This window comes from Lolium perenne, chromosome 5 (genome assembly GCF_019359855.2).
Source record: "Lolium perenne isolate Kyuss_39 chromosome 5, Kyuss_2.0, whole genome shotgun sequence".
Taxonomy (NCBI): Eukaryota; Viridiplantae; Streptophyta; class Magnoliopsida; order Poales; family Poaceae; genus Lolium; species Lolium perenne.
In genome coordinates this window covers 199,479,255-199,492,945 of record NC_067248.2, presented here as the reverse complement: position 1 = coordinate 199,492,945, position 13,691 = coordinate 199,479,255, and the positions used below count along the sequence as shown (strand labels likewise).

At 43.5% G+C, this 13,691-nt stretch overlaps 1 protein-coding gene across 2 annotated transcripts; it reads left to right on the top strand.

Moving 5' to 3' along the window:
* The first annotated feature begins 515 nt into the window (after window positions 1-515).
* On the top strand, window positions 516-12,147 carry LOC127301533 (uncharacterized). Of its 2 annotated transcripts, XM_051331793.2 has the most exons (5): window positions 516-679; window positions 1,249-1,617; window positions 1,742-2,022; window positions 2,395-2,775; window positions 10,255-12,146. In XM_051331793.2, the coding sequence occupies exons 1-4, from the start codon at window positions 592-594 to the stop codon at window positions 2,464-2,466; spliced, it is 810 nt and encodes a 269-aa protein (XP_051187753.1). In that variant the 5' UTR covers window positions 516-591; the 3' UTR covers window positions 2,467-2,775; window positions 10,255-12,146. The 2 variants fall into 2 exon arrangements, with proteins under 2 accessions (XP_051187753.1, XP_071676364.1); XM_071820263.1 differs by lacking the exons at window positions 516-679; window positions 1,249-1,617; window positions 1,742-2,022 and having other exon boundaries at window positions 2,464-2,775; window positions 10,255-12,147.
* The last annotated feature ends 1,544 nt before the right edge of the window (window positions 12,148-13,691 follow it).

Genomic DNA, 13,691 nt, shown 5'->3' with positions numbered 1-13,691 from the left:
TTCCACAAGAGAAATATTCGGGTAATGCAATATCAAACTAAATAATATTTACATTTGAAAGATCCATGGTCTTTGAAATCTCAGTAAAGATATTGAAACTATTTATTTCTATTGTTCAAGAAAATTATATATCATTATTCTTATTTTTACCATAGCTACATATAAATATATATCTCTAAAATTAATCGGAGAAAATTTATGAGAGTCAGTGTTGTGGTTCATATTTGGAAAGGCTAGAGAGAAATCATGTCACCAGGAAAAATTATTTAGAAGTATTGATTTATTTTTGTAAAAGAAGTCAGAGTAGAGGTATGATCTTTTGTATTTTCTAGAATTATTCTAAGCCGTATGGCCTAAAGAGTAATTGTTGATTCTTCTGGTATTAGGAATCGGAGTAGAGAAGCGGTATGCTACATCATAAAACATCTATATATTCTAGAATTATTTTAAATTATACAACCCAAAGAGTATATGTATAAGTGTATTAAATATTCAAACAAATCTTGGGCCAGGGCCCCGGGGCAAGCGCCCCTCTGCCCCGCCCTATGGGCCGGCCCTGCTTCGCTGCTCTGCTTTCCAGTGACCTTACCGATGGAGTTCTCCAGGCGCGGTCCAGCCACCGCCGCCGCTGCCGCCGCCGACGGCAACCGTTTTCCCGAACCTCCGCCGCACCCGCACGGTATGTGTCGATGAGAGCGAGGCACACTCTCTTTCCTCTCTGTCTCTGCATGCAGTCGTTTCTTCCTTAAAACAAAAAATGTATTTTTTGGGAGACCTTTTCTCCAGTTCTCCTGGGTTCGGAACTTCGGATCCGCGCCGCTTATATGCCTTGAAATTTAGAGATAGTTTATTCTTGATTTTTCTAGAAAGGAAGCAGGTTATGGTCTGTGTCACGGCTCAAGACCTTCATTGAACACACTAATCTCCACTTTATACAGAACTGAAAGTACTCGTGCCAGACGTAGTAGAGTAGATTAGGGATGATTTGTTGGCTGGATTAGTTTGTTTTCTGAAATGGGATTCGAGCCTGTTTGTGGGGGATATTGAATCTACAAAAAAAATCCCCTTCCATGGATATATACATGGTCGGATACCCTGATGGTCCGTCCTAGCTAGCGTATACTACTCGCTAGTTCAAATCAGATGTAATACATGGTTGGCTACCCTGGCGGAGTAGAATTCTTGTTCAAAAGGAGTGGGAATTTTTCCCAAGCCGACCATGTAATAGATGCAAAATGCTTGTTGCAGGTGAGCAAGAGCCCACGCTGGCGACGAGGGATGCGCTGCTCTCGCAGCTTCACATGGCCCGCCTTCGCCAGGAAATCATCGAGGCGGAGCTGGCGGAGACAGAGCGTGCACTGGCCCTGTGCACCGCCTCGGCCAGTTGCCACCAGACAACGCCGATGCCAATGCCATGGCATGGCGTGGCCACCGCGGATGCTTGGCGGTCGAACCCGTGGCTTTTCAGCGCCGAGCAGGAGCAGCCCATGGCTGGTCAGAATGCAGAATTGAAGGAGCGTAAACTGCCGGACTCCCATGGAACCCGATGGATGGAGTTCTCTCGCCGAAACCCGGCTTCCACCGGCGGCTGCCGCTTCCCCGACCCTCCGTCGCAAGGTATGCCTCGAAACCACCTGTTCCCCTTCCATGGATAAACTTCGGCCCATCCTGTTGTACTCCTAGCAGCACGTTCCTGGTTGAAAACTTCAAATCAGATGTAGAATTCCAATGCTTGGTGCAGGAGAGCAGGACCCGATGCTGGCTGCGAGGGATGCGCTACTTTCGCAGCTCCACATGGACCGCCGTCACCAGGAGATCAACAAAGAAGAGCTGGCCAAGATAGAGCGTGTCATGTTCCTGCATGCCACTACGGCTTGTGGCCACAAGACAACTCCGATGCCATGGCACGGTGTGGTCACCGCAGATCATGGACGGTCGAAGCCGTGGCTGTTCAGCGCCGATCAGCCTGTGAATCAGCGGAATGCAGAGTTTGATGAGTGCAAACTGCCGGACTCCATTAAGGTGAGTGCATGCAGCTTGTGCATTTTGTTGTCTTGACATTCCAGAATACTGTTTATAGTTATGAATCTTCAAACTGAATCAAACTCCTTGTGAGACAAAAACCTCATCACAAATTAACATTTGCAATGCCTGTGTATGATAAGATACTAGTAGGACCAAATTCACTGCTGATGTTTTCCAGTCAATTACTACGGTTCTGAATGTTCAAACTTTACATAACGTGGACTCTGGCAAGTTACTATGCAACTGCAATGTTTAAAAAGTCAACTTGCTAATGACCTACTAAGAAAATTGCATCAAGCTGGATAGGACGTTTGCTCTCCTTGTGTTCAAAATTTCACTTATTAATGGTCTAGTCAAAATATCAAACAGGCTGTTCCACCGAGTAAGACGCCGCCTACGGAGAAGTGGGAACTAGCAGGCATAACAATACAAGTTGACTAACGGAGAAGCCAAAACCGCCCACGGTCTGCCAAGTGCAAGCAACCAGTGGGCATAACCTACAACAGCAGTATGCTGGGCAGAAGCATTTGTCAAATGTGGCAGCAGTTGACCCAACAATTAAGGCAAGTGACCAAAAGGCGAAACGGCAGCAAAACCTTCTCTCAGTATAGAGGAGAAGAAAACATCATCAGTAAAATGGAGCTGCAGTACCTGCCAGGCCAATGGCACAGCACAATCGACCTTGGATGCGCACCTCAAAGGCAAAAAACATCAAGAGAACATTGCAACAACATGTGTAGAAGACGATAGGTATTTTTTCGAAATGGGGATTCCCCAGCTTCTGCATCAATTGATGCATACAGCTTCCTTTATTAAAAAAATAGTCATAACAACCAGAATTCAATATGAAAACTTATTTCATCTCATGGATCACTCAAAGTTTCTACAAAAATGAGCCATCTAAACACCACTAGCATGAAGCGCCTTTGCATCGTCATGTTAGTCTTCGATTAGCACGCCAACCGTACTGGCTGTAGAAATCCCGTGCAACCGTTGCCAGTCGGTTGCACCCAATATCCATAGCAAGGCGCTCCTCCTCTGGGCGCAGATAGGACCACATATGGATCCAATGGGTAGCCATTGGAATAACCTGCAAAAATGATGGAAATTTTGTTTTGTTAAAGATGCAATCATTGCGCACATTCCATATCGCCCATAGCAAAGCACAAACTCCAACTCTAATGTGGGTTTTGCTTTTTTTGTCTACCCCATTTAACCAGTTGCCGAAAAGATTAGTTATATTCATAGGCGCAGTTATATTGAAAGTCATATAAACTATTCTCCAAATCATCTGCGTAAAAGGGCAAGAGATAAATAAGTGATTAATTGTCTCATGTTGATCACAAAAACAACAATTAGTAGGACCATTCCAATTACGTTTAGCCAAGTTATCTTTTGTAAGAATAACCTTCTTGTGAAGGAACCACATAAAAATCTTTATTTTTAATGGCACCTTCAACTTCCAGATATGTTTTTTGAGGGAGACCGTGTGTCCAGATAAAAGATCATTATACATTGACTTTACTGAGAAGACTCCAGGACTACTGTTAAATTCCATGTAAACCTATCTTCATTATCATTTAGCTGAACCAAGATAAGTCTATGTAGGAGATGTGTCCATCTCTCCCATTTGTTACCGTTTAAGGTCCCACGGAAACTAATATTAAGTGGACTTCTTTGCAAGCACATTTTCAACCGTGACATTCTTGTGATTTACAATATTGTATAGAGATGGGTACTCTTCGCGAGAGATTTGTCCCCTAACCAAATATCCTCCCGAACACAGTGTTCATCCCATTGCCAACCACAAAAGAACCTCTAGTTAAAAATTCCTCTTTCACTTTCATTAGACCTTTCCAAAAAGGAGAATCAGTTGGTTTTTCCGAAACCTATGACAAAGTTTTCGAGTGTAGGTATTTCTTAGTGAGCAACTCTTGCCAAATTCCTTCCTCATTCAGAAGTTTGTAAAGCCACTTACTTAGCAAACATTTATTCTTTATATCTAGAACTTCTATTCCCAAACCCCCCTGGTCTTTCGGTCTACAAATAATATTCCATTTAGTCAACCTATATTTTTTCTTATGACCATCGCTTTGCCAAAAAAACCGTGACTGAAAAATCTAGCCTCTTAGAACACCTTTTGGGATCTCAAGGAACGAGAGCATAAACATCGGAGACTAGTTAAAACCGAATTGATTAATACTAATCTGTCTCCATAGGACAACATTTTACCAATCCAACTACTTAACTTTTTCTCAAACCTATCCTCCACCGGTTTCCATTCACCGTTTCTCAATTTTACGAAATGGATTGGAATCCCCAGGATATCTTAAAGGAAGTGACCCTATGTCACAACCAAAAAGAGTTTTGTAGTCATTCTCCATCTGTTTTGCCCGCCCAAAACAGAAAAGTTCACTTTTATGAAAGTTTATTTTTAACCACGATAATTGTTCAAAGATACAAAGCACTAGCTTCATATTTAAGGCCTTATCCATGTCATGCTCCATAAATAAAATGGTGTCATCGGCATATTGAAGAATAGACGAGGCCCTTCAACTAAATGAGGAATGAGACCTGCTACTTGACCATCTTCCTTTGCTCTTGCAATCAAAATTGCCAGCATATCCGCAACGATATTAAATAAAATGGGCGACAATGGGTCACCCTGTCGTAGACCTTTTTGAGTTTGAAAATAGTGTCCTATGTCATTATTTACCCGGATGCCAACGCTACCTTTTCGAGTAAAGTCTTCAATCCAATTACACCACGTAGGATCAAATCCTTTCATACGCAACGCTTGTTGCAAGAAGGACCAATTTATCTTATCATACGCCTTTTCAAAATCTATTTTAAATAACACGCCATCCAAATTCTTCCTATGAAGTTCATGAATGGTTTCATGCAAAATAACCACGCCTTCAAGAATATGTCTTCCTGGCATGAACGCGGTTTGGGTCGGTTGAACTACATTTTCAGCAATTTTGGAAACCCGATTAGTCCCGACTTTGGTGAACACTTTGAAGCTCACATTTAATAAACAAATGGGACGGTATTGTTCTATTTGAATAGCATTTTCTTTCTTGGGTAGCAGGATTATGGTCCCATAGTTCAAATGAAATAGAGGTAACTCACCTCTATGGAAACATTCAAACATAGCCATTAGATCATCTTTCAAAACATCCCAACATATTTGATAAAATTCAGCCGGGAAACCGTCAGGCCCGGGTGACTTGTTTTTCTCCATTTGGAAAACAGCCTCTTTAACTTCTTCCTCCGTAAACACAGCAATTAAGATTTCATTTTCCTGACCCGAAATTTGATTAATGTAATTATTTATATCCTCAATCATTGTACAAGAGCCCTGTGGTGGCGGACCAAATAGGCTCTTATAGTAATCTGATATATAGTTCTTTAGATTTTCCTGTCCAGTGATAGTTCCTTCTTGTTGCTCTAATTGAAAATTTTTCTTTCTACGATGTTTACCATTTGCAATTAAGTGAAAATATTTTGTATTATCCCCACCTTCTTGGATATGTTTAACTTTAGCTCTCTGGAGCCATTTTGACTCTTCTTCTCGACGTAACTTTGCTAGATCATCTCTTGCCTTTCGCAAGATATCCCTCTCATTCTCTTCTAGCGGACTGGTTTCAGCTTTACAATCAAGGGTTTCTATGATATGTGATAGTCTATCTCTCTCAGTTTTGTATTCACCACTTAAATTTCGAGCCCATCCTCGAAGAAAGCATCTAAGATGTCTAATCCTATTTTGCCATATTTCCATAGGATTATTGCCCTTTGATATAGATGTCCATTCACGCCTCACTAAATCTACAAAGCCCTCCTTTTTAAACCAGGCCAGTTCAAATGAGAAAATTGACTTATTTCCACTAAAGGCTTGTTCTCCAGTGTCTAGAATTAAGGGAGTGTGATCCGACCCAGACCTTGGTAACGCTCTAACCGTCACTAACGGAAATTTCTGCTCCCATTCTACACTAGAAAGAATTCTATCAAGTTTTTCATAAGTAGGCGACTCCCTGCGATTTGCCCAAGTAAATTGGCGTCCCGAGAGAGCTATCTCTACGAGATCCAAACTTTCAATTATTGCATTAAATATGAAAGGCCATCGTTCATTAAAACTATCCTTATTTTTCCTCCCTTCGCCGAATGATGTTAAAATCGCCCCCAACAATCATGGGAAGGGGTTCATCTTCGCAGATCCTAACTAACTCAGCTAGAAACTCAGGATTCTGCTCATCTTGAGCAGCCCCATAAACAGCGACTAGCACCCATTTATAGTTATCATGTTTAGATGTGATATAGAATTTAACACATCTATCACTGTCACAATATTTTGAGCTGACAAGGTTTCTCGCATTAAAACCAACTAGCATCCCCCGGATCTTCCAATTGGAGGAACACAATACCACCGGAAATATAAACCTCCGAGAAATATGATTCAAAAATGGTGAAGAGAAATTGTCCCGGCCAGTTCTGAAATGGCCAAAAAGTCTAGCTTGAAGTCACGAATTGTCTCATTAACAAAAATGTGTTTTACGAATCTCTAAACCCTCCACTATTCCAAAAACCACCTTTCATTTTGTGTGATTGTACAATTATTTCTTACTCAACCTAGCACTTCTTCGCACAGCTATTGGAACTACCTTTTGTTTTCTTTTATATACCTTAGTTATTTTAGGTTTAACAAAGAAAGCGAGAATGCTCCTACGAGCCGAGCTGCTCCCCTACTAGGTCAAGCTGATAAATTAGTTGCTTGATTAAGGATAGAATCTTTGATCTTCCTCGGCACTTTTTTCTTTTAAATTTTTCGCTAACATAACAACCGTTCTCATATTATCTTTTTCCTTGATGATATTAACAGAGTTACTAATTTGTTCAGGTGACACTCCTAGCGAGACACCTAATTTTGCTGCCCTATTTATCACAGTATCATTCGAAAGTGAATTAAGCGAGAATTTCGAGAAGCTTTGTGTACCTGTAAGAGAACCCTCTTTTCTTGCTTGAGTTAAAAGTTGAGCCCGCTCCATCTGTGGAGCATCAGCATTTGGTTGACAGCGGATTCTTTCACTCGATCGAACATCCATCTCTCTAGCTGAAATCCCACCAAAAGCCAGAATATCCTCACTGGTATACCGCCCTCCCAGATAAACACCTGTACCATTATTCTTAGCATTCTTCATAGTAGTATTTCCTATATTGCTCTCTGAAACTGCAGAAGAACTCGGAATTAAAAACGTGTGTTCACAATTTTCAGTAATCATAATATTACACATATTTAAAGGATTCTCTTGTTCCTTACTAGTATCAGTAACTACACCTCCTTTTATAGAAACAGTGGACTGGTATGGAGACATCTCCGATTCTCTAGGTACATGTGATGAAGCTATTGTACCCAAATTCCCTTCCTTTTGAGCAACCTTCTGTGCCATGTTAGGAAATTTTTCTGGAAATGAAAACTTGTCATTGGTACAAGAAAAAGGATAGGGTAATTCCTCTACTGATTTTAACCCCAGAGACTCTTGCTCTAGTAAAATATTACCAACCATACCTTTAGCATCATGTAAACCGGGAGGCCGGCTGCCGAGCAGCCTCGGGGATTACTAGTGCTTGAAAACTTGCCTCGGTAGGATGTGCCGTGGCGAGAGAAACTTGTGGTTTCATGTGACACGGCAGCAGCAACACCTGCCTTGGCAGAGAGAACCTTTGTTTGCCCTGCCAATGGATCGACCTCCGAATCATTGCCAGCAGTCTCTAGACGGGGTAAAGGTGACGGTAGACTATCATCATCATCAGACTCGCAATCACCCCATAGACGACGAGGAGGAATAGCTTTACTTTCAGACCAACACTTCACATCAGAGCAACATATTATTGAACCCACCTTTATAGTTGGCAGAGAATTAGCCAGAGTCTGGTTTTTAGAACCAGTAGCTTCCTTGGCAGGGTTGGACACAGCTGGTGTCTTGACCTGCCCGGTAGAAGGAGGCGGATGAGGAGGATCATCTTTTTTTGTTAATTTCTTCTCCTTCTCACCAAGCTCTTTGGGGTCTTCATCATCATTTGCCTCTTGCATTACCACATCCACTTTATCTTTATTCTTCTGTTCTTCAACTTTAAATATTAGGTCATACCCTTGACCGTCATATGTATGATCAATAGTTGTGGTGGGAATGAACTGAACTCTAGAGACTTCGACTAGCATACGGGCCTCAGAATGAGCTCTAGTATATGCCATATCCACTTCTTTCGTTTTTCCAATCAAAGATCCAACACCAAAAAGAGATAGATAATCACATCTCTCCTTGTAGCAACAGCCATGAACTCTCACCCATACTGAAGTAAGGTAAAACTTATCAAGATCAGCCGCAGACCATTCTTCAAAAAGTAAAAACATCGTGGTGTCAGGTACCGGAACATTTATGATTTTTGTCATCCTTACCAGATCAGCCTTCGACGGGAAAGTGACTTTGAAAGCACCATCATCTGTAGGAACAAGGTCCCACTGATGATTACCAGGGATGATCCACTCCAGTTCTTTCACAATTTCTTGTGCAGATAGAACTCCACCAGTGACTGAAATCCTTCCCACTTTGCCACTGTCATGTCTAAACGTCACATCCGATGAAACTGGGACCTCGTGAAACATCAGTTCGTTGCGACTCACCCCATATGTAACAGCAACAGGCTTTGGCATATCAAGCAACGGACAGTTTTTTGACTCATGTGACGTTTTTTCACAGTATAAGCATAAGACAGCAGAACAGGTTTCAGCTAAGTGACCATTCTCTCCACATCTCAGACATTGTCTTTTGTCAATTTTTTTCTGGGCACGAACAGACAAACTCTCAACTGAGGAAGTTTCCATATTCTGTAGGTTTGTAGAGGCATTGGCGACCTCGGTCACTACAGCAACCTGGGCATCATCAGGGCTCTGAGCCTGAGTCCCTACAGTAGCTAAGCTATTTTCAGCATTGTTGAAAACTCTCTGGTATCTATTGTTATTGCCATTAAATCTACCATTGCCACCCCTATAATTATTATTACGAGCTCTATTCCCCGCGTAAAAAGGACGGTAAGGACGCTGCCTGTAGTTACCTCTGTTCATAGACCCATAACCATTTCCATAGCCATTATTTCCTTCAAAATAACCTGACTCGTATGCCCCAAAACCTTGGCCATTGAAACCCCCTTCTTGCCAAGTACCAGAACCCCCTTGGCTTGAGTTGGAGCCCTGCTCGAATCTGCTATTTTGCTGTTGTGGACGCCGCGAGTGCTGATCGCCTTGCCCTTGATTGCCAAAATTCTGAAAACCAGCAGAACCCCCACCAGTCAAGGCACCTTCATCTCCACGAGCTCCATTGTCACGGCCATCAGCACGCACAGGAGTACGTCCCGGCAGCATCGGTTGACGGAGAGGATTAGGTGGCGGCGCACCAGAGTTCGGAGGGAGCGGAGCTCTTGACATCCTCCCAGGAACCCTAGCCGCCAGAGGTGGTGCGATCGTAACAGAGGCAGTAGTTCCACGGGGTATTGGCGCTGGCAACCCTGATGCTATATTGACACCTCTTTTACGATAGATTGATTTCCCTGGCCGTAATTGTGGGCCATAATGGATATTACTTGCCAAAACAGGACGAGGACCAAAAGCATACGTAGGCCCATTAATTCGAAATTGACGAGATCTGGATCTACGTCCACTCAAGCTGAACTCCCGCTCCGGTGATCGCCGGCATTCTGAGCCAGGCAAATGTTCACCCCAACCATAAGAAACCTTACGTAATCTGTTTTTCCGAACCACTCTGGTCCATTCAGCAGCATTAAAATCCTCAAGAAAGAACACTGTCGGCTCTAGGACAGGAACTTTGAGATCAACCGCCGGCGGCGGTGCTTGTTTTGCCGCCGTGAAATTCGAAACAGTAGGATCTAGTTGCACAGACAAAGCCATTGCTGCACTTCTCTGCTGTAAACGATTTGTGATTCTTTTGACATACCTGGACGATGTCTTCAGGGCCCTCTCCGAGGGTGATCGCCGGTAGTCTCCCGGTGAAGAGGATCGTGGAGAGGGTCCATCGTCGTCGTCGACCCCTTGGTCGAGGCTCCAGAATCTGCCGTGGAGGGCTGGCAAAACTGCCGCCTCGTTGCTGTCCCCTGCGATCCCAGCGGATCGCCACTGGTCGCTCTCCTCCTCCATCCATATATAGAAGACGATAGGTATGGCATGTCGAAGAACGTCATGCTACAGGAAGCAAAATCGCATAGTATCAACGTGGCGAGACATTCAGAGAAACTGCCATCAGCCTGGAGCTGTAACATTTGCCAAGTTGTTTGTACCTGCCAAACAGACTTGAAGAACCACTTAAAGGGCATAAGACACCGAGAAAAGGTTCAGTCCTTGCTTGAACAAAGCAAGAAAAAGGCAAGCGATTCTGAATCACATAAATCAAGACTGAATACCAAACCACCCATGAAATGGAGTTGCACCGTTTGCCAGGTACAAGCACCCAGTGAGCAGAACCTACAACAGCATTACGCTGGGCAGAAGCATTTGTCAAATGTGGCAACACTGGTCCCAAGAACTAAGGCAAGTGATCAGAAGGCGAAAACGGCAGCAGAACCATATCTTGGTACAGAGCAGAAGAAAATATCGTCGATAAAATGGAGTTGCAGTACCTGCCAGGCCAATGGTATATCCCAATCGACCTTGGAGTCGCATCTCGAAGGCAATAGACACCAACTGAACATCACAGAGGCAAGCGTAGAAGGGGATAAGAATGGCATGCCGAGGAACATCATGGTGCAGGAAGGAAAATCACATGGCATCAATGTGCCGAAGAATTCAGAGGAGCCACCATCAGAATGGATCTGTAGCATTTGTCAAGTTTTTTGTACCTGCCAAATAGACTTGAAGAACCACTTAAAGGGCATAAGACACCGAGAAAATGTTCAATCCTTTCTTGAACAAAACAAGGACAAGGCAAGCAATTCTGAATCATGGAAATCAAAGTTGAATCCGGATTCAAGATGGATCTGCAGCATTTGTCATGCTCACTGTACATGTGAATCAGACCTAGAGAACCATCTTCGAGGCAAGAGGCACCAGCTGAACATTCATGTTCTAAGAGAGAAAATCAAGCAAGAGAAACGCAACCGCCCACGAATTGCCAAGAACGAAGAACTACCCTCAGAATGGAATTGCATAATGTGCGAGGCCAAATGTAACTCTGAATCTCAGTTTGAGGGTCATTGTAGAAGCAGCAGGCACCAACAGATGATACATGCGATACTTAGGAAAGGCAAGTTTGCGAAAGGGAGCAGTTCGAGGACTGCAAATGAACTACCTTCTGATGGCTCTAACGGCACCCGGCTCGGAAATGGTGGAGAAGCTAGCGGCAATGTATTTATGTGAGTTATGCAGCTTGATGTGTGACAGCAGTACAACCCTGCTACACCATCGTTCGTTCTGGGAAGAAGAACAGGCAAAGCTCAGGGCAAGCAATGAAATTTCTTATTGGATGTCGGCAAATGTGGCTTATCTAGGCAAGGCTACAAAGGGCGACTCTATCATGCTTCCGCATTTGAATCAAGTGATGGCTTTGTCATTCTATTCGGCTTCAACAGTGGTGCTTTCGTTTCCAATAATCATTCGTATCGCGATGTTGATTGCTTTAGCCATGGCTTTGATACCATTTGTTGCCTTGTTTTTTCATGCCAAATAAAGCATTGGCCCCGATGAACTGCAAATGAACTACCTTCCGATGACTCTGGAAAGTAACAAAATATTGGCAAGAGGTGTGCTTCGGTGTCACCCCTCTCCCTTCCACCACCACTAAAGTTGAAAGAATAAGTTAGCCCACGAAAAATTATCGGGAGATCCTGGCCATCCACATGAAACCAAAGTTTGCAAAGGGAGAAACCGATATTTGGCAATCCCGACTGCACTTGAGCACTTTCAGAAAAGGACACTGGATTCTCGCAAGCCTCTCACATTTATCGAATATACACTGATTCGTGTATTTATATATTCATTTGTACGACGAATGATTACCCTCATTCGTTTATACAGATAGTTTTAGTGTAAGAAAAATAAGTTTCACCCGTCAAAAAAAAAAAAGTTCCTAGCCAAAAACTCCGGGCAAGCACGATGTACCCCAAGTGCTTGGCACCCAGAAGCGCCGCCGCGCCGGTTCTTGCCAAGATGTTCGAAGTGTTCTCAAATACAAGCGTGCCACGCTGTTTCCAAATCTCTCACGAGATGGAAGGTACAAGCCTTTCTATCCCCCTGCGGAACTGACGTTTATCCACGACCAATATTTGGCTGTTTTTTTCCCAGCTCCCAACTTTTTTGAAGTCAATAAAAACTGATAAAATCAACTAATCGTCTCCGAGCATAATGCTCCTCTCTCCGTCTGAAAATAAGTTAGTTCAAACTTCAAGTTTCACACGTTAGTGTCCCATAAAGGTGGAATATTCTTTCATTAAGAGGCAAATAACGAGACGCTTGTGATGACTTTGTCAATCTAAAGACCCGATCAGTCTTTTTAGACACTGTCTCTCGAAGGTGCTCTTAGAGGTAGAGCGTGCGAGCGTTCACCGTCTCTACTATGTTTCTCAAAAATATGAAATAAGTGACTCAAAAGTATCTAGATTTGCATATATCTAGACACATTTTAGTAGAGTATATAGCATAAAACCACCACTCCTAGCACGAAATTTACCCGTTTGATACTACTTTTCGTTCCGCGGACATAAAACCACCACATTTTGGTTGGTTCTTTGCAATTCGCGGCGGGCACGACCAAGCGCACAGCCTGGTCCTCCTCCGCGCTGCCCGCCTCACCCTTAGCCGCTGCGCCATTCACCACTCCATCTGCCTGGCCCTCCTCCATGCCGCCCGCCCCATTTCCAAACATCGTAGCGAGCTCCACCTTTCCATGGCTCTCTCTTGACATATTCCTCGCTACCCGCTAGCACCGCGGCCAAGCCTCCCCAACCCCGACGCCATCCTGTTCCGACATGGAGCCATGGAGAAGCATCAGCTCTGGCGAGAAGCTCAGCCGGGAGTTACGTCGTCAGGGCAACGAGTGTATTGGAGGCGGTGGACGTGGTCTCCGTGGGGAAAACGAAGGGGATGACCCCACATTGTATTTTATTTTTAAATATTTTTTGGATATTTAATTTTGAAATTGGTCCTGACAAGTTGGACCTTGTCCACGTCGACCTTACAGGTGGCTCCCCATGTTAGATTCCGTGTTAACTTGCGTTCAATTTCAATTTAGCGCGAATTGTAAAGAATCAACCAACATGTGGTGGTTTGATGTCCGGGGAAAGAAAAGTGATACCAAACGGTAAATTTCGCGCGAAGAGTGGTGATTTTAGTATGTAGATATATGCAAAAATAAATATATTCAAATTACTTATTTCCGGACGAGGATGTAGTGTTTTTCTTTTCGGGTTTAGACCACCAGGTCTGTCCATCACGGGGACATGATGAAAGCTCCACCAGCTAGTTCCATCCACATTACAACTGCAGAACACAACGGTACCCAAACATGAGCCGTTACAAGAGTACCAGCGACACTACAACAACACAAATGAACTCTACACAGAAGCTCAGTGAAGTCAGATCATCCTCTCGCGCGTACAGATAA

Coding starts and splice junctions, on each gene's coding strand:
- LOC127301533 (XM_071820263.1), top strand. CDS start 10,262: ATGTCGAAGAACGTCATGCTACAGGAAGCAAAATCGCATAGTATCAAC.